General features: G+C 39.2%; 1 protein-coding gene across 1 annotated transcript in view; it reads right to left on the bottom strand.

The window, feature by feature from the left end:
- Positions 1-22,310, bottom strand: part of LOC139744365 (guanylate cyclase soluble subunit alpha-2-like) — a 151,746-nt gene that overhangs the window by 39,112 nt on the left and 90,324 nt on the right. The window contains exons 3-5 of the mRNA XM_071654805.1: positions 18,507-18,640; positions 12,538-12,710; positions 8,651-9,208 (exon numbers count right to left, since the gene is read on the bottom strand). Coding sequence (XP_071510906.1) covers positions 8,651-9,208; positions 12,538-12,710; positions 18,507-18,640 — 865 coding nt within the window. The remainder of the gene's footprint in view (positions 1-8,650; positions 9,209-12,537; positions 12,711-18,506; positions 18,641-22,310) is intronic.

The following is a 22,310-nucleotide window of genomic DNA, read 5'->3' as shown; positions in this document are numbered from 1 at the left end:
TATAGTTCTTTACCCTTTTTATATCCTTCATCGGTGTGTTGTTCCTAATCTTGTTTATCTTGTCTGATGTTGCCTATCCATTCACCTTTATAAATTTACAGGTTGCCCACTTCTGAGCTAAGGGATCATCACTATATCATAACACTATCATTTCGTTGCGTTTGCTTTAACCCCATCTCTTCATTCCTCCTTCCGTGCCTGATTACCTCCCTGCTTTTGACACCCACTCAAGCCCCTTTCTTCTCATTGTTCCGTGTCTCTATTCCCTCCCAGATAATGCATGTTATGCTGATGTGTCTATAGTCCATGATTATGTGTCTTCTTACCATTTATGTTACTCAGTTTCCTGCCTCTGATGAAGATTCTGCCTATGGATTCAAAGCTCAGGCCCCCTTTTGACTCAGTTTTACTCCACTAGCTCGCTATTGTTGGATAAGCACTTTTTAGCAGTCCCTTCTTCTGCATTAAGTTCGACTTTGATAACAAGGGGAGGTGAGTGACGATGGACTATTCGATAATCGTTTGAGTGTGCCTCTTTATCCCTTCTTTTCGTTAAGAATTAATCAATCAATCTTGACACCTCACTTTCCCGTCTGTCTAAAGTCGATTACATACCGTTCAATCATGATGTTCAAACAACGGGGCTTGCATAATCATCGGATTTGTGGTCCCTGTATTAAGGATCAGATCGCAGACAGAGGGCTTTTCCATTTCCCTGTTACTTTCCTTATCATCGCGTTCGCTCTGCTACACTTATGGTGATCGATGCTGTAAACTGAAATCCGACAAACAAATGAAACAACAACAACAACGACAAAAGGCGTGTACGCGTTCCTGTTTGGAATGTAAGCATTTATGGTCAATCTGTAGGGATTTATGAATAAAAGATTTGGGTCCTCAGGTGTGACATCCAATTTTTTTAGCACTCCAATCGACGAGCTATGAATACTGATTGTTAGAAAGCCTTAGAGGATATAGCTACAAGAAACAGTAACAAATCCTTTCTGTAATATCTCTCGCTTCATCGCTGTGTCCATGTCACTTAGCTCACCCTAATTCAAGCTTTCAACGTTCCACTGTTTTTTTGCCAGAAGGTCGTTAAAGTAGCAAGCGAAAGGAGTATAGATGTGATTATAACTTGACATGAAATCAAATACTTTTGATCTTACAGAATGTAAAATTTCCGACGACAATACAAATTTTTGAAGATCAAATGTTATGTCAACTGCTAGGGGATTTCAAAGTGTTTCCACGCAAGTATGGATTGCTTTATTCGATTCATCACAACATCTAAAGCTAATATATGACCTCTGTTGACAGCATTATTTCAAATTTACATTGATATTTTTCATAGTCAGAGAAGAAATTCTACTTGTTTCACTTTGTTCGAAGGATGCCTTCTTGTGGTGGTGACTAAAATTTGTTATTGTCTACAATACGAAAGATGTGACATTTCAATTATCTGACTCTTTTGCTGCTTAAGTCTTTTAGAGCAAAAATGCGAGGCAATTGGTATCTGCATCTTTGGAGCGTCTCAGGAGCTGGTCAAATCTTTACGTCCGTCTTCCATATACAGATAGATGTTGCTCCTCAACACGGAACAAATTAGATTTGAAAGAGTGAAGGATATCGCTTGTGTCGCTCTCGATGCGACAACTAAATGGGCAAACAGCGCGAGAGGAGCCTGGTTATTTAAAAGAGCATTTCGTTACTTCGCTGCTGAAACACGCAGGCTCCAATTACGCGTGTGTTGTTGATAGCAATGATACACCGCCGATTTGTAGTGCTGATGGCTCCGTTAGACCGGAGTTAACGCCAGGCCGTATCTGGAAGAAATAAGACGCTCTCTCGGTCGGCAACCATGTTTTTTTCAATTCCATATCGCGGTAGCCAATATGTCAGCAACACAAGCCAATTTTACGCACGGGGGCACCGACGAACGCGCAGAGGCCCCGGGCTCTAATAACATTTGCCCCTGACTGAAAACCGGTTTTACGGGATGGCGGAATTTAATGCCCTACTGCGATTCTTATACAGTCGCAGAGCTATTTTGGGAGCACGAAGCCCAGAGGGATTCAACGAGGCCACACTACAACGATGAACTCCGCTGTTTTCTTGCTTTTTCTCGTTGTTATTTCTGTCCTTTTTTCCATTCTTTTTTTAGTCCCTCCAATGATTTTACTTAATGGATTTCGATGTGCCTCGACCGACACCAAATATGGTGATAATCCCGCTGTAGGACAATGAGCGAAATTTGCGACATCCGACGACAAAAATTAATTTCAAACCAATTTGGGAAACTAAATCAGTGAGGGCAATTTGCGTTCGTCTATAAATTTGATCTATGTTTGCCAAACAGAGCAGATCGATGAATTTGCAAAGGAATGTGAAAATTAGCTGACCTACAAGTTAGTTCTTTTGCACGCTTATGGTACTGAGGTCTCGATTTTTTTTTTTTTTAAAGTTCATATTACTTATAGTCTTGCAAAAATAGATACACACTGCGTCTCCAAAATGGTGACAGGCCTACGGTTAAGGAGCACTGATTACGAGCTCAGAATAACGTGTAAAATGAATTTATTCTCTTCGTGGAAGAATCTCCATGTTCAGCATTATATGGATCCTCTGAAATACAAGCTCAAAGATCAAGAACCTAACATTTTCAGTTAATTTCAAATGTTTGAAATAATCTTTCGAGAATGTACAAAACTGCATGCCTGAAATTGTAGTAATTATCAGTGTCACGTCATTTGATATCAACATCATAGTCTTTGCTTTAGTTATCAGTGCATATCCTGATATATATACATATATATATATATATATATATATATATATATATATATATAATGAAATCATCTCAACTAAACCACAGAAACAAGAGGTGATGGGAAAGGGATACGATTTACACTCACTCCCCCATCCCCCCTCAAATGAAAACAAGTTGTGATAACTAAAAGTTGACATGTTTCTGTCTACCGTTTTTTTTTCACACAAAATCTTCTCCTTTCCCTTCAATCTCCTCCACCCCGTAAAAAAACAAAAAACAAAAAACAAAAACAAAACAAACAAACAAATAAACAAACAAAAACACAATTTCGGGATTCCGCTTTGAATGTTAACTTTGAGCTCTCTTGACTAACAACAAATAGTGACTTTGCCGTGATTTGCGGGGTTTCATGATGTAAGGTCAGAGTTTCTGACAAAAAATACGAACTAGAAGAGAACCTTTATTCTAAACACACCCGTGTTCATTTTTCATAATCTTTACCTTGATAGTCCGAGACTTGTATCGCATTATTTTCTCTCGCCATTTGTTTGGGACTATTGAAAGGTACATTATATATCTTTTGATATCTTATTTTACTAACTATTTAATTATTCTTGCTCATTACTTTCTACTTTTTCTTTTCTTTTCTTTTCTTTTTTGCATGACGCCTTGCAGACGTGGGTATGTAAATTATAATTACGTATGCATATGTAATCGTGTCTTTTGTTGCATGCGTGTGTGTGTGTGTCTGTTTCGTGTGTGTATATAGTTGTGTAGGTGTAAGTGTATATTGTAGGTGTGGTGTGTGAGTTTCTTAGTAGGTGAGTGAGTCAGTATGTACATGACTGACCCTGCTTTGGTGTATTATGGGACATGGGTTATTTACGGACACAGTGAGTGAACGTGTGCGTTAAGAGAGTTCATCCGTAATTTGGGAGCACTGGGAGACCATTAGTCACTTGCAGGCGCTCCTGTTTGCTTAAGGTGTCTCTGCCCTCGCCTTGTCCCGCATTCCTGCATTCTGTCGGGACCGCGTATCTCGTTTCATTCAAGGGTGAAACATGTTGAGACGATCCCTGACAGTATGCTGCAAACTCACGCTAGGCTGAGTGTCAATTAATGCATCACTTCTGTTTCATTAGCCTGAATGGGGGCCGAATTAGGCCCTATTAGAGACGGGGTATGCCGAGGTTCCTTTAATGTCTCGTGACACCATTTAACCATTAAAGGTAGTTTCGACCTTTTCAATGGACAAAAGCTTTCACTACGCAAAACGCACAAATTTCGTGACAGTGACCATCTGAGTGTATATCATGATATTTGTTCTGAGAGTCTCTGATTTTTTATTTCTTCCAAATTTGCAATAAATTCCATTATGATATTGCTGATATCATAATTTATTTGGTTAGCAAAGTGAGTGTTTATGCAAGAGAGAATCATCCTCGGGCATCCAAATAACCAAGACCAAACGTACCTCCCACGTGAACTTAAAATATCCGCGGAGAATTCATTTTTCCCTGACCTGTCAATCACAATTTAGGACTGGGCCCCATCTACAATAACAGCTCGGTGATTTCCCAATTCCGAACTCAATGCAATATGTGCGAGTAAGGCGAAGCGACCTTCTATGTATTGTACATTTCGACATCCATATTCGATCAATGGTTCAAGAAACGCACGAAAACCCTCTCGGGGAGTTTGTTGTTGTTGTTTTTTGGTGTGTGTGTGTGTGAAAAATGTTACCAAAAGAGGGCGTATATGAACTAAAAATGGTTACCATGACGACATATACACTAAAACAATGTATCAATCTGTATTCAATGAGGCATGATCACAATGAATATAGGGCCTACTATTGGGACATATCATTTCGTACATGTGTGTGTGTGTTTCATTTTCAAATTACATTTCCACTCCAAACATGTACTTTGAAGCAAAATGGAGCGTAGGGTCTCGCTGATGATACCCTGTCTCGGAATGTATGGCGTCCCTGCAACTAAAACGCTTAAATCTTCCTCAGTCAGTGATTATTGATCAAATTAAACCGCGCCCCACAACACCTGCGATCGCCATGAGAGACGCTTTCCTCGCATTCCATCAGACAGACAGAACTTGCCACCACCTAATTGAATAAATTACCTCCTAAATGCAAATTCAAGGATGTGCATCCGTTTTGACGCAGCCCGCTTCTTTCCCGGATGGGTGGGCAGACGACGCCAGTATGCGTATCGTCATTTTGTGAGACGAAATTGTTGGTATAGACGATTATCCCATTCCCTTTGCGTTCACTTTCCGGTCTCTTCTCGTGCCCGAATATAGATCGGTGCACCCTTGACTTTCTGCTGCCAATTATTATTGCAAATGTCTAAAATAGGATGCCAAATAGTACTTATTATTCCAGAATGTGTTCCGATCTACTTTAGATTTCTGACGGAAAATGACAGTCCCCACAAACTTGGTCCTACACCTGGAAGTACTTTTCTTTTTGCAAAACCCGCAAATCATATTAAGATAATATACAGACGTTATGTAGTCAGTTTACGGCAGAACAAGCTATCATCGATTAGTTCCACTAAGATCTGAATTGGCTTTGTGTGTGTATGTGTGTGTGTGTGTGTGTGTGTGTGTGTGTGTGTCTGTGTGTCTGTGTGTGTTTTACCTGGCTCTAATGAAAGGATGACATTCGATGATAAAATGATCAACCTTGAAAAATGATAGCTTGCTTTCGTGTTTGCTTGTTTTGTAATACAAATACGTGATTTATCAGAAGGATAAACAATAAACATTCCAGAATGTATTCCGATCTACTTTAGATTTCTGATGGAAAATGATGATCAGCCAAAAAAATAAAAAATTACTGCAACTTGGGCCTACATTTTGTGGTACTTTTCTTTCCCCAAAACATGCAAAACACAGAACGCAATATCATCAATTAATTCCACTAAGATCTGGATTGACTTTGTATGTGTGTGTGTGTGTGTGTGTGTGTGTATGTTTTCCCAGGCTCTTTAAATGGAAGGATGACATTCGATGCTAAAATGATCAACCTTGAAATATGATAACTTGACTTCGTGTTTGTTTGGGGGTGTTTGTAGTACACATACACAATTTAACAGAAGGATTAACAATCAACATTTCCTCCTGTCTTGTTGCGAATTGCATTGATATCAACTTGAACTTTAACTTGAATGGACGAGACAGGGAATATCTCTTGGTGCATGGTTCACCGAGAACGCATTCAAATGGAATGGAATTTGCCCTCGAGAGAACAGTTTCGACCAAATTGACTGACCGACTTTTAACAGGTCTACAAGACACCAAGATTCCTTGAGAAATTGACTGGAGCCGCTAGCAAGGACATGCGAGGTCCCTTTAAAGCTCTGGACAAACGATATTGTCGCTGGTATGATGATAGCAGAGGTAGGGGCATCTTTAATGTTATTGGGAAGTCGGAGTCATAAGAGCTCATCCTGGAATAAACTTTAGTCGTAATCGAATGAATAAGACTACATGGTGTTCCGAAATTGTCCCCGCAATCAGGCACAAGGCCGAAAATGTCAAAGTGTATCTGTTCATGATGGTTAGCCCTGGCATGATGAAGGTCGTAATATCGCAATGCTTTTGATACTGCGGCCAACGAGATAGGTATTGTATCAAATTGACCTGTTTTTTTCCCCTCGACCCCCAAAAGACCCAGGGGAGAAAGAAAGTCTGCGGTAGATGACTCCAACATGGTGCTATGCCTGGCGGGATTAGCAAATCTAAGGAACAAACACATCTTGATTTCTTTGGGGAGGGAAAAGGCTGCAAATATTTACCAAAGGAAACTTGCCACCGGACGACGTTACTTGTGAGATTGCTCGACAAAACTCCCAACACTCTGGCTCCCACCTGGTGCGGTATGAGGCGAATATACACACAGCAAGAGTATCATATTCATTAGAGGGAAAAGGAGCAGGGAAGAGGGGATGAGGAAAGGTAGGGAAAAGGGGAGGATGCGGAGAAGAGGAGTATGAGGAGGAGGAAGAGAAAGAGGAGGAGGATGATGGAGGGAAGAAAAAAGAAAGAAGATGACAAATAGGAAGAACAGGAGGAGGAGGAGAAACAGGAGGAAGATAGAGAGGAGAATAAAGAAAGACAAGAACGAATAGGAGGAAAATGAGGAGGAGGAAGAGGAGGATGATGAAGAAGAGAATAATAAAGAGAGGACGAAAAGGAATAAAAAGACAAGGAAGAGACAGAGGAGAAAATGGAAAGGAGAATAAAGAAGACAAGGACGAATAGGAGGGGTGTGAGGAGGAGATAGAGGGAGGAAGATGGAGAAGAGAATAAAGGAAGAGAAGGACGAAGAGGAACAAAAGGAGGAGGTGGAGAAGGAGGGAAGAAAGAGGAAGATGGATAGGGTAATAGAAAAGTCGAGGACGAATAGGAGGAATATGAGGAGGAGGAGAAAGAGGAGGGGGATAGAGAAAAGAATAAAGAAAGAGGAGGACGAAGAGGAAGAAAAGGAGAAGGAGGAGAAAGAGGAGAAGGATGGAGAACCGATAAAAATTAAGAGGGAGAGAAAGAACAGGAACATCGGGGAGCAAGATTTCCTCGATCTTCTTCATGTCTTCATGTGTCTTCATGTTATCAGATCCTTGTAATATACCTCAAGAACGAACAGGCAACGAAATCATTTAATTGTCATATCTGTTTTTCGATTTTGTGTCAGTGTGTGTATGTGTGTTTATGACGGGTGATGAGAAAGGAACCGAAGTCAGATAAAGTTCGTATCATTTTAATATACTCTTGGTAGGTCAAGAGAAAGCTATCTCATTGTTGTTGGTGTTTTTGTTGTTATTGGCCGCTCTCACGAGTTAGTGAGAATGAATATTGCAAGTCTCAGGTAATAACTGTCGATATACGGGACGAGATACAAGGACAATTCACCGCGTTTCCCGCACATCCTTACAACGAAGGCTAGTGCATTTGTCGCGATGGAGCCACAGTCGGGGATCTGTTGCCAGAAGGTGACAGAATTACCACCAACGACCCAGACGATTGTCTTAAGGAGCACACACTTACAACAAATTCATCCGACGGCACTTTTTCAAGGAGAGTCGGACGGCTGCTCGATAGTTACAATCATCGCATCGCCCAATCAATGTTCACAAGTCCCGCCTGTAGCGGCGGCTTAAAATCAAATTCTACCGATTTTATCCCCGGGCCGATTGCCCTGAGTTGCTTTGTTCATTCTACAAGGAACCAAATGCGATTCAACGAGAAGTGACATGGGGTATTATGAAGGATAAGAGCAAAAAAGTTCAGTATTTCATGAGAAACAAAATGCAAAGTTCTTTCGATCATCTGCACAAAAACAACCTATGCCCTTCACCGTGTGACGTCAGAAAAAGAAATCGCTTTTTGTTCACGTGATACTCACGTGGAATTCCTTCACAACATGCTGCGCAGTGGAATCTAATTAAGGAGAGGAAACATTAAGTCCAGGGAACCCATTCTCACGGGACGTTCAGCGGTCACATGTGACCATCACAAGACGTAGAAAGAAGACATCCAAGGTTTTGGTTGCTTATGGTAACTGAGAAAACATCACAGGTTGCTTGTCTCTATTTGTAGTTTGTGAGGGTTGTAGTCAACAACACACAAACGCATCGCTTCGAGTGTTGGTAAAACAAAACGAGAGGTTAGAAACTTGTCACGTGTACATGTACAAAGAGGCACAAAGGATTTAGAGAGAAGACCCCCCCCCCCCAAATAAAAAAAGAAGAAGAAGAAGATAATAATAAAACAATGGCTACATAAGGAAACGTGTTCACGCAACACACACCCGTCTCTAAACTTCTCAAACTTCATAGAAAATAAGAAGAATGGACTTACCGAGTACTTGCTCTCGCAGCTGGACAGGCCTGACAACACTCCCTTCGTTGCTAGTACATAGTTCTTATTAATGTTTGCCAGGATTGTTTCAAACGTGACGCGAGCCATCGAAGGTTTAAGGACTTCGAAGTAGGAGTTGAAGTTAAGTCCATCGGAGGCCAGCTGGGCCGCCATCATTCTGACAATGGTGTCACCCAGCTGCTTAATGAGGAGCTGCCTGTTGAACATTATATGGAAGGGAAAGGCAGAGCTGAAGGTGTTCACGGACAGTCTGGAATCTTTTCTCCTCGTAGACAAGATGTGTGTGTTCAACAGGGTCTCCGCAGGGTCGCCGTACGGCGTCTCCCCGTTGCTATGGTCCCGGAGGGGCTGAATTACATACACTGAATGGTTTCCCACGCGCTCACCCATTTGCACGTCTACAAACGTATTGAACAACAAAATGGACGCCGTTTTGATCTGTCCCACCATGCTTTGCGAGATACAGGTGCTGTCCGAGTACATGTGAAGTAGCATGGTGTGGTCTCCATCAGAGGTTGAGCAGCGATATGATGGTGGCTAGGTGGTTACAAATAAACAAACGAAATCATTGATATCACATTAGATGCTACATGTAACACTTGCTGTTAATTAAGAAATGAAAAGCCACTTTACACTAAAACCCATGTAACGTAAAATTCCTATTAAAGAGTTGATTTAAGAACTAGTTAGGACCTACCGCTATCTTGTTGTCTCAGTCATTTGAATGAGGACGAATACTGTTGTTAGCTCTATTGCACACTTACTATGTTACTAACATAAAATACTCGAACACTGCGAGGTCGTTGGTAGGTTTAGTTCTTTGACTGCTTGTTTGTTTGTTTTTTCTTGGGTGTATTATGAAAGAGAGTAAATTTAAAAGAAACCATAGAGACTCCCTGGTCATGGGTTAGGACTAACAACCCATTATTTTACTGAAATAAACAAGATACAAACCCAAAGACTTCAAACAAGGGATATGTTTACAAGGGAGTATTGCTCACACGGAGCTGTGTTTTCTAAGAGTCTCCCCTTTTTAGCATGCTATACTTCTTTATTTCGCTCATACAACTGTATCCTACCCAAATACTGTATTCGTTTAGCTATACTTGCAAAGTGACAATGAATTAATAATTCATTGTTCACCCAATTGTATCCTTTCATGCAAAACGGGTGTCCGTATGTAATCATCTGCTCTTATCAAATACTTTTGAGTGGAAAGAATCATTCAAACACATTTAAGCAACACTATTGCTACCTTTCTGTTCAATGAGATCTACTGTGAAAACCACACCACTGCACGCGACTTGTAATCGAAAAGTAAAATCAGTCATGGCAATATATGTCTGTCTTAATCTCCTATTATCTAAAATATAATGGATAAATGGTTTTGTTAGTATTTTTTCCAACGAGTTGTCATTGACAGACATTTTCAAAGCTACAGTAAAAGGAAAAAAAATGAAATGTAAGGAACAAGTATCGATATCGCATTTTCTTACTATCCAAGCAATTTTTACTAGTTGTTAAAGGATTTTATAAACTTATAGTAAACATCACCAGAAATACCACGAGCTATGTGCATTTTCAAAATACTTTCAACATTTCATACTACGAAGTATGCTATGATATTCACAAACATCACCGTCACAATTCAATTCACTTAGTGAGAGCATTGATAAAAGCTTAAATCAGTCTGCATTAGTTTTAAAAAGTGAGAATATCATAGCATTTATTCTAACATGACACTAGGGCTTACAGAGCTGGTGTCATTTTCCTATTACCATAACAGCATCCGCGTCCAGTTTGGGTGGAAACATAATGCTTATCAATCAATCCCAATGATTTTGTTATCAGTAATTTGAAAGTCATTGAGTTATTTAGATATCAGAGAATGTTTTTTTTTTTCATTTAATGCTAAGAATATCCTTTTTAAGGATTCTGTAAAATAATAAAAAAAAATCAAGTACCTTTCAGAATATCATTATGACTCCGAATGATTTTGTCGCCGAACAAAATGTTTTTTCGCATTTTCAAAACTTACGATTTATATCCTTGAACGTAAATCCCCCTCTCTCCCGAAATATAAGGGAGACATTGACCGTCTCTCTTAGTATAGCTGTGTGCAGACTGGCACACATCACCTCTTGTCATTTTAATGCGCATCCAACGAATTTCAAGTCGAATTACCGAAACCCTTTATAGTCTTGTAAGATCCATGCGAAAACTAATAAATTACTAATAAATATCCCACACAGTGACACTTATCCTGTCCGCTTCAGCAAAGCATTCTTGACAGGAATCGTTGCTGTACGAATCCTTCTTTTTCGGAGGGAAAACGAATACAAAAAAACGCAAGGCAATAACCAGAAGCTAAGATAACAAGTTTTAAATTAAGATCTCACTCACTTACTCTCTGCAAACTGGGTTCTGCATAAGTTTCCGGGTTGCTTTTGTCTTAATTTTAGTGAGGGGGGGGGGCATAGGATCTTTGTTTTTCCAAGAACGAATAGGCTTAGATGAAAAACTTCGCAGAGTGCTATGACGCACAATAATCATTTTAATTTAGCAGCACTGTCATAGGCATAAGAGAGGATATATAACCTACCCATCCGCGGTATCGTTGCTGCCTACAAACTAATATGCGTCACATGCTGAAAATAACATGTCAGTAGATATACTTGCATTTTCTCTCATATTCTGTTTTTTCTTACCTACATTCTGAACATACTGACGTGCTCATGACTTGAGTCATAATAAATATATGAGCTCACGCAGTGCGTGGACTGATGCATAACATGTTGGTCTATTACTATATTCAAATCTATGCATATTTCTCCATCTTAAGACACAGTTGTATCAAACTATTCAATCAATCTCTATGTACACTAAATGCATTTCATCACTGCAACGAGCTTGCATTCGTTATTTTTTGTGTAGTTATCTTCTTTGTTACAAAATGAAATTAAAAAGCAGTTGAAAAGTTATGCAAGACTTTTTAAACTAGCAAAGCGGTCCACTGCTTGGAACGGTTTGATATTTACGTAATCATTTTGGTATGTATATAATCATATATATTTATATCAGAGGTAAGATAATTTCCGATTTTGTTGCCAAGCACGGCAATGTGGTTGAATTTATTTTAGCTGCTGACTGGACATCTCTCCATGAAAAGAACGGTGCAGCTGGTTCGTGAGAAGACATAGTTATATATAGTCATAGTTATATAATGAGCTCTCGATCCCTCTACGTTGACTTATAACTACATTTCCTTCAAGTACAGCCGTATTTGCCCCACATATTCGCCCTATGCGACTGACATTCCATCTTAATTCACACAATTTTCATAGTTTAACATCATGTAGTACATAATATATTGACAGATCTATGTTTAGATTCGTGGAATAAATTGTGGTTCTTGAGCAGAGAAACCAACTCAGGAAAACCCCAAACAAATTACACTGAACAAGGATGATGACATAGGAGCTTCACCATAAGAATGCATCAGTGTAGGCTCACCATAAGAATGCATGAGTAGGAGGCTCACATATTTCAGAAATATAACAATGTAATTCCATTACAATACCGCTCGCTTGACAAGGTCACCAGTTTAGAAGTCCTACATGCTTTCTTCTTTTAATATTCCTAGAGCCCTCACTCATGCATTGTTATGGTGAAGCTGCTACGTATATCATCCTCGTTCATTGTGATCTTTTGATATGAATTTTGAAAACATTCTTATTCCTTATCCCAATCACTATAGATTCTGAAACTCTGTACCCAGTATAACCAATTCATGGTTGTTCAAACGTAAAAGTCTGAAAACCATCCGTAATTCTCCTTTAAAACAGCTGAAGTACTGTCATTCTTACTTTGATATCGTCGTAGAGTTTGAGTGAGGCGTTGTGCTGTTGGAGCCCATCAATGTTGCTATAGAAATCGACGAGAGAGCCTCCGAGCGCTTCGAGAAAAGTCCCGTATAGCTCGTAGCACAGGCTGAAAAACTCCTCCCCAAACCTCTCCATAAACACCGTGTACTCTAAACCTGGAAGGCGATTAGAAAGAGGGAGAGAGAGAGAGAGAGAGAACCGGTCAAAGGGTTGCTGAGAAAATGAAACCAACCGAACTACCCACCGACCCACCAAACAAACAAACACACAAACAAACAAACGAACGAACGAACGAACGAACAAACAAACTAACTAACTAACTAAAATGATTTTGCAGTGACACCAAATCCCTGACTTTGTTCCATTCACATGGGCACATCAACTATATGGAGGAAACGAGCGCTTGAAGTACTTTGAAGTACGGTACTGGTCTAACATTGACCTTTTTAATCTTGTGAAGTGAAGGTCATGAGTAAACTGAAATCCGACATTTATCCTGACATAATCTACCATTTTTGTCACTTTATCATCACAGAAATACCTTGAGTGCAGTATAAGAAACGACAGAATCACTTGGGGACGCAATCTAAATAATTCTATCACGATCGATCTGCGAGTTGATGATGATTTTGTTTCAGACATACTTATATGCAATTTATTAATAAAGTTGGAGCCCATTGCAGAAGTAGGCGGAGTGAGGTCAAACAAGTAAAAGGTAATTTAACCTCATTGCAGTGCCTTGAGATAGCTTGAGTTAAAACGAGTTCACTGTTCACCCGTTTTTGGTGACTAGAATCGGATGTACAGTGTATTGATTCTTTGGAGTATTGCAATATATCTCGGATATTAAGAGGCTGTAACCTACTTTTAAATCCTGATTCATATTCAAGAGACAGAAAAACACCTGAAGCATCACGGTGTAAGACTTTTGCGTCTTTTGATTGGCTTAGACTTTCCTATGTTTTAGACTTTCTTATTTTGAACGACACTAGAGATCCCCAGTGAACTCTGAAAAGTAAAAAAAAAACAAAAACAGTAGCACTTATCGTCAGCTATACAGCATATGCGGACCTCAAGGGAAAAATATTGTATTCCATCAATGCAGTGGATCATGACTTGGTCCCCACTTGTTCTTTTATTAGTGTGTGATGTTCTTATCTTTTCGATGAAGATATGAAAACCAAAGAGCAAGCACCTGTTTGACAACCCACTCACACAAGTCTCGAACATGAAGACTAAGGTCAGTGCATAAAAGAGAAATAGAGAGATAGGGGGAGATGGAGAAACAGAGGACAGAAGGAGAGAGATATAAGAATAAGAAAGACAGGTATACCGAGAGAAAGAGAGCGAGAGAGGAAGAAGAGAAACGCAATTATCTAACCCTGCTGCTCTATAAGTCTTCCGTCTTCAGTTGTCCTTTATGATTACCGTATTATGCTGAGGATCTCGCCAGCCAATTAATTGAGAACACAAGAAACATCTCAGCAAATTTGACATCAATCTGGCCATGTTTGCATGAATGGCGTATGACTGAGAGAAAACGAACATTCTTTTGGTTTGGAAGCGGAAACTTGAGAGCGTATACACCTATAGCTGGAGCTGGCAGCTAAGAAACGTTTGGGGGCTTTGCATCCACAAATGCTGCGCTTTGCCTGATGCATCAGACCGCGTATAGCTATCAATTACATTTAAGGCTCAAGTAGCTTAGATGCAAGTAGTCTGTGTGCCGTGTACTCCATGCCCGGCTCTTCCCGCGACGCAGAATGCTTGCATTCGCTGCCGAAACCCCCTCCCGTCCATACCAGCCGTAATAAAAGCTATTATTTAGCGCGGCAAATTGCGAATTACGTTTGATAGATCGACAAATAGGAGCTGACGTTGGAGATTGCACGAGATCTATCCCTATTGACAGATAAATCTACGAGTGTTTATCAAAACACTTCGGCTGCCCATCATAATTTCCATTCGTGTGTTTTCGTCAATGAACTGTTCCTCAAGGTTATTCCAGGTCTACGGTTTTTGCGAGGCAGTGCGCCGTTACTGCAAGGGTGTAGCGGGGAAATTGAATCCCTCGTTCGCTTCTTCCACACCTCTCATCCTACTGTCTTTCATATCGCACTATAGTTTAAGTTATTATTTACTGAGGCGTCTTTTGAGACCCTTTCCAAAATGTGCTGTATACCAAAACTAAATGGATATTCGCATGGATAGTAAAGCATATGGAGAAAGAAATCTACATGTTCTCTTAAATGGAATAATGGGGAAGGGTCACTGGAGTAAACAGCAATTTTCTGAACTTCAGGATTAAATGGATCATTTGTTGTTTTATTCTGTATTTATTGTTCTTGTTTTCTTTTCTGATATCATCACCACCATGACAATAATTATGTATGCCGTCTCCCTACACAATTTATCTGTCAACAGAGTTAACGACCGAAACAAGAAACATTTCGTAGCTCATTCCATTCATTTTAGTTTGCCAGGAGAGTGAATCGGTTAATGTCTTTTAAAGAATAAATGTGTGTGTGTGTGGGTGGGGGGGGGGGGGGATGAGGGGAGGGAGGGGTAGAAATTAGTTACTGTCAGACCAGCGTTGAAGGTTTGTCGCGACTCAGACTGTCGGGGTATGACAGTGGGGCAGCAGCTGAACAAGTAGTGTTCGTCACCCTCGCGAAATGTCTCCCCAGCTTTTTAAACACTTCCCTCTGATGGGCATGGTGTGTACGGGGTCGTTGTTGACACTGGCGCCCCTAGATTTTTCTGGCGACTAACTATCATTCGGTGCCCAGATTCATTACCCTAAGGTGAAGGCCTTTTATTTTCATGTACCATGGAGAAAGCACAATAAACAAACAAACAAAATGACTAGGATAAATAACAATCGTTGCAGGGAGTCACAACTGTTGAATAGCATGTACAGTTAACTTCCTATTCTATAATATGTTTTTTTACTGCAATGATATGCAATAATGTTGTATCTTACTGTCAAAGTGATGAAACGTGTTTATTCAATTACAATGAAAATTTGAACAACACAGCCTGTAAAATCTAACATCAGGAGGTGTTGCGAAGCTATAGGCGGATATCATGTAACCCAGAAATTAGACAAATCTTGCACTTCGGTTTTTGAAAAGCATGTTTCGCGTCTCTCAGGTTTCATGACTATTGACGGGAAGGTAGAATTACTATCAAGAGAAGTTGTGCACTTGCTCAAACATATACACGACTGGTCGTTGTTACGTAAATAGGAGAACTCGTGTATGAACGCTAATGAACATAGAACTGCGGTGCGCACGTTACCTAGTCAAATTAAAACCTGATTACTTCCCCTGACTTGAGGCTGCGTTAAAGATGTGAGTGTGCCGGTAGCCGATCCTTCCATGAAATGAACAATTCTACTGGTCTCGTATTGGCAGCTGGATGTGTATCTGGTAATCAAATTGTCATCAATATTTCAAGAGGTTTTGAAAAAAAAAGGTAGGAATTAGCAAGTTAACAAGCGGTGACGACTGTTAGGCACTTTTGTATGAGAGCGACAAGTATGCCAGGACGGTAATTAGATTTGTGTCAAGCAAGTGTGGGTTAAACGATCTATTTCCCTCTCACAGTTAAACAAACATTTACTCGGTTCATGCCTTGCAAACTTAAAGCGAAGGAGGATATTAGGAGGGTGTCAATTTATTGATTTTATTGACGATTTAAGGCGTTATGACAGTTGAAGTGTGGGTTTACCAACCGATGGTAGCCTTATCTGTACTATATTTACCACTATTCCTGTGCACCGTGGTGCCAAAACATCCTCAATATTGGCATGTGTGTATATCCCCCTATCTTCCTCCGTCATGGTTATGACGAACATATAAATGCACGCAGAGGGTGCGAATCGAACCAGTTACCACTACTACAATTTTAAATTCCCTCGTAACATTTTACCACCATGCTATAGTCGTTTTAATGTGATAAGGTGCTTAAGGATTTTTCTCGATAGACATCGTTTCGGTTCTGTTTTTCTCTCGCAAAGTGTCTCTTGCAAGGCGCACAATTTTGGAGATGATTAAACTTTGAAAGTGTTGCTGTTTAAACTTTAGATATGTTGCGATGTAGAATCGGTCATTTCATGAATAAAACACCCCTGCTGGAAAGACCACAGTGTCCCGCAGTGTGAAACACACTTTGAAACACAGTGTGAACACAGTGTGAAATCTCTTCACACTGTTGGATTTGAGCGTTTTAATATTGTGGACACAGTGTGAATCATCAGTTCACAATGAAAAACAGAACATTACTCTATGAACTCTCTGTGAAAAACCACATTACAATGTGAAATCACCTTCACACTATTCATATTGAGCGTTGTCACATAGTCGACTATGTGAACACATTGGTCCGAATTCACGAAGGTGGTTTAAACTTAGACCTTGGTACAAATTTAGAGCATGGTCTATTAAGCGTTAAATAGGCGTACCTTTGACATGCGTGTATCAACGCATAAACTATGGTTTAGATTTAAACCATCTTCGTGAGTTCGGGTTACTGTGAACACACTGTGGGACACTGTGTTCTTTCCAATAGGGACATAAGACACAATATCTGTTACGAAGTGAACGTTTTCATGTGATAAATCGCTGCTTTCTGGGATCTTGTGTTATCATTGATGTGAAAACAATGATGTGCACTGCTGCAACGAATATCGTCGAAACAAATTCACTTGTACCCGAGAAAGAGAGGAGGGTAGGAAAGGTGCAAATGGGTACTTGACAGGACGTTAGTTGGGCAAATCCAAGTTGACACGGCATTTGATTCTCAACATTTAAATAACTAATGGTTGTCGGTTGATAAGTGCGAAATCGTTTTTATCTGAGAGGATCTGACTTCTCTTAGAACACTTTAAAATATCAAATAAAATGGATGGGAAAACACAGACATTAGTGACTAAGTAAGAGATGAAGATGAGAGAAAGTGATAAGAGGTTTGCAACACCCCCTTACATCCCCCTTGTGACGGACGGGCAGAAGGATAAAGTAGTCGGGAAATGGAAAACGTTCCACTTTCACCAATAATGAAAACGATGTTGGCAGTACATGGTGATGAAAAAGCATTTTGGTAGTATGTGCCTCCAGACGGAGAAAATGAACTAGGCCTAGGAAACCGTGGCGTCTGCATGGTGATATGCATGATTAAGACACCTTTTAGAACAAGTGAAGGGGATCATAATGAATGCATGTGTCATAAAAATAGCTCTCTAGCTATTTACCTATCCGTGTATGTCTGTCTGTCTGTCTGTCTGTCTCCCTTTACATGTATATGTAAAACTAGATTAGTTTGCTTGTTTGTTTCTTTGTTTTAAAGTTCGAGATCATTTAGCTTTGCTGGTGCCTTTTGATATTCCTTTTCTGTTTCACATGTCATTACATTATCTCTTTTTACTGATTGTGTATAATACGACAATATTCTTAGCTATACTCTGAACCATTATCATCGTTTTACTGTAAACATCCTTGTAGATAAATATGCATTGTATAAGATATTTGAAATTGATTGTTGTATTTCCAATACCCTGTATAAAGACTGATATACGACGATAATAAACTCTCTACTGTCAAACTACTAACTTTCAACTGTGTGTGCGTGTGCATGTATGTAACTGTGCCTCAAAACTTCTCTCTTGGCACTCGATCATCAGAATTGTAAGGATAGAGGCAATATACAGCAGTAGTTCCGAAGCATGGCTTTCGAAACAGGTAATTCACTTCGCTCCAGCTCCGCAGGTGAACGATCGGTCCAGCTTAAAAAAATAATAAAAAACTGACAAACAAACAAACAAACAAACACAAAAGCACAAAAACAACAACATAAATGTATGACATGAATAACATGAAAACAGTAAATAAATCAAGTCCATGACCTTGGGGTGGGGGGTGGGGGTTACGAATCGCTCTGGGGAAACTCACCTAAAATCTTGGCACCCTTGGTTGTGACGTGAATGAGTAGTTCTTCGTTGCATGGTTTGAAGCAGATCGTGTCATCGTCATCCACTTGTCTTAACGCCTCTACCGTAAACTCATTGTCTAGACCTTCTGTTCTCCTGTGAAGGAAAACATAGAAATACAGGAATGAGACCAATCGTATACTAACATGTTCAAAGTATTTGTCGTAAATCAGTGTGACAACATTATTTAGTAGCTCACATAAAGTGAAGGCTGGTCAATGCCGTTAGAGCATTTAAGTATTACACTTTGTTTTCTACCCGAAGACTTTTCATTTGCTTTGTAAGATGAGTGACGATGACATGAAAATAGCTCTTATACGTATCACTCAACCTGTGAACATCAATGAATGATAGAACGTTATTATGGCGGTCTCCTGTATTGTTTTCCCCCTTGTTTACGTCTTTACGTGTGATCATAATGTGGCTGTTTTCATATATAGAATATTATTAGGGATACTGTTGTTACGACATTGACAGTTTATTCAATGATTTGTATCTTTCCCTTATTTCACACTTGACATCCATATGTTACTTGAGCTGGAAATAAAAATAGAATAAACAGCAATGAAACAAAAGTAAATTTTCTAGGGACTAAGGACCACGTTGCGAGGGTGCACGTCACGTTCTCGACACCCACGAGTCACACAGTCCACGAGTCATACAGCCCGCGAGCTAGACAGTAGTGAAAAAGGCCCATGAACTCGACATCAGGTAAAATAGGCCCACGAGCGAAAGTTCCACCAGCTTCACTCAAGGCAAAAATCTCGACACTGCGCACATAATGCCCCGTGATGTAATGTCGAGCTCGTAGGTCTTTTTTGCCTATAGTGTCGAGCTCATGGGTCTATTTTTCTTTTACGTTACTCTTGGGCTGTCGAACTCGTGGGATTACCCCGTTGTGAAGCGAAGGAGATAGACAGAGAGAGAGAGAGAGGGGGGGGGGGGGGAAGGAGGAAACGTTATTTTGTTTTCTAATAGTGCATTGCTGATAGTCACCCACCAGTATTTGGGTAGGCCTTTTAATATCAACAATAACACCATCATTTCACACAATGTACTAAATGGTGCTCAGAAATTTTCACTTTAAGTTACATTCTTGCCATACTCAAAACGAAACACATTGAATTGTACATCTGCGTATGCTCATGCTGTTGTTCGTTACTCCATCCACAGACCCTGTATGGTTATGCTTCGTCACAGCTAATTGATACACTGTGCCTAGATGATTATTTTACCTAATTTGAAAAGCCTCTTCTTTTGCACTTTTTACCTTTCATTTTTATCAAAAGCTGCTATTTCACAATACTTGGACATATTATAATCTCAGATTTCTGCTCCCGTCTGCACAGCAAAATTTAACGGACAACACGGTGTATTGATTCGATATTGAATTGTGTAACTATCCTACCTAATTGTGTTTTCTTTCATATATGCATTGTATAGAATTACCAGTGTTGTATATCTATGTACATCATACTGTGTGGAATAATTTGCACTTCAGCCTCTCACTGCGAAGAATAATTTCTATTGAATAAACAAAGGTGCCATTAATGAAATAAGAATATTTAGTTCGGAATAGCTCGATTCAATCGACGCCATTTCATTCGGACTATTATATCACTGCCAACAAAGATAACAACAGGCATGATACACATTCAGATTTCTCAGATATTCAAGCGATATGCAAAGACAAATTGGGGCAGTGTATACAAGAAGAATGTCGGTAATTCACCACTCCCCCCCCTCAAAAAAGAATACATATATATGATTACAAATCAACATGTAAAGCATCGTCACAGATTGAAATTTGATGTCATTTTTCCTTTAAAAATGTTTAGTTTTCGTATGGAAATAGAGAAATTTAATAGTCAAGAGCGCTTCTTCAGTCGTCGTCTCGCGTTATGACCTCACATGAATTATGTAAAATGATAGCGTATCATACAGCCATAAACTAGTAATAATGCTTCTTTTGCATTTGCTCACGAATATTTTACTGTTCACTTTGTCTGGCAAGAGACAAACTAATCAACATCAGACAACCACTCCAAGCTTCATTAAAGGACTATCCGGAAAAAAAGAATAGGTTTACCATAATAATGAACGGGACATTAAGATCATTTCAATTTATTTTCATATTTCTCCAGAAAATGTCACACACACACACAAACATAAAGAAATACAATAATACAATACCAAAATCACAAAATCACAAAATACAAATCAGGTGAAACTTCACTTGAATGTACAACTGTCTCAATAAACACAAAGGTCTGTTTACATCAGTATTGGACTATGTTCAAATTACGAGAAATGTGATGGGGCCTACGTAAAAGCAAGCATAATAGCAAAATCAGGTACAGGTAAATATGGAGCACAGATATGATAAAAACAAACCAACAAAACAACGCGCTGTTCTATTATATTCGTCAACTATAATATCAAATGTTTCCATGGAAACGGGATACTCGTGGTCGGTTAAGTGGCGATGTTGAGGATGCTACAGTGGGTTTGTATATGATAATGAAAAGTTCCTGATCCGGATCACAACCGTCTAGTGTTGACCAAGTTGAGGCGCGTTGTACAGTGTCAACCTGAGCAAATAGGTTGCAAGTTCCAGGCACGTGCTCGTACGGAATATAATATATGCTCTCACAGGGTTGATTGGAGTTCTACGTTATACCTTTAATCATTTTCCAGTTATTCCTCCACAATGTAATCTACAAACAAGACAGAAAAAAAAATCTGAATCCAGATTTGAAGTTCAAATTTTTAAGGATTACTGTTTTTAAGGTGTTTTCACCCTCAGCCCATTTAGCACAAAAACATGTCAATATTAGCAGACCTGTTTGATAAAGTGTCGCTCTTGTTTTGTTACTTCAGTATGCATAATATCACCATACAATTATGCACACAGTATAACATTTAGAACGCAGTTTTACATACCCGCGTGCACACCAACACGATCTATAGGTAAGCAAAATTGTCCTAAAATTTTCACCTAGCCTCTTTCACATACAAATTTGTTTTCTTAGCATGACACTGAAAGGCTCTAGGAGAATCTATAGAGGACCTTTGTTTGGCTTTTTTTTTTAATCGCTGCAACGCACGCTACTAATTGAAACGCATTGCCCGTATGGCAAGCCTTTTTTACATTTAAAGTTAATTTCTGATATCACAAATTCCATTTTGTGATATCAAAAAATCAAATTTTTGATATCAAGAATTCAATTTGTGATATCAAGAATTGAATTTGTGATATCACAAATTCCCGTAAGTGTGGCACATGAACTTAATTTGTGATATCAAGAAATCGAATTTGTGATATCACAAAATCCATTCTTGATATCACGAATTCAATTTGTGATATCAGAAATTCGAATTTGTGATATCTAAAATTCAATTTGAGATATCACTAAATGAATTTGTGATATCAGAAATTCGAATTCTTGATATCAAAAATAGGTTTCACGTGAAAAACCAATGGTAATTCGTGATATCACAAAATGATTTTTTGATATCACAAATTCGAATTTGTGATATCACGAAATAAATTTGTGATATCACTAATTTGAATTTGTGATATCAAGAATTCTTATTTGTGATATCACAAATGCGAATTTCTGATATCACAAATTCTATTTTGTGATATCACTAATTGAATTATTGATATCACAAAATCGAATTTGTGATATCAGTAATTCACAGGGAATTTGAGCGTTAGTTTTGCGCTGAAATTCAACTGTGAATTCGAGCGTTAATTGAGCGC

Source organism: Diadema antillarum, unplaced genomic scaffold (genome assembly GCF_040938485.1).
Source record: "Diadema antillarum isolate AM-2024a unplaced genomic scaffold, OU_Dant_1.0 seq00001165_RagTag, whole genome shotgun sequence".
Classification (NCBI taxonomy): Eukaryota; Metazoa; Echinodermata; class Echinoidea; order Diadematoida; family Diadematidae; genus Diadema; species Diadema antillarum.
The sequence above is the reverse complement of the archived record's forward strand: the minus strand, read 5'-3'. Positions and strand labels throughout refer to the sequence as shown.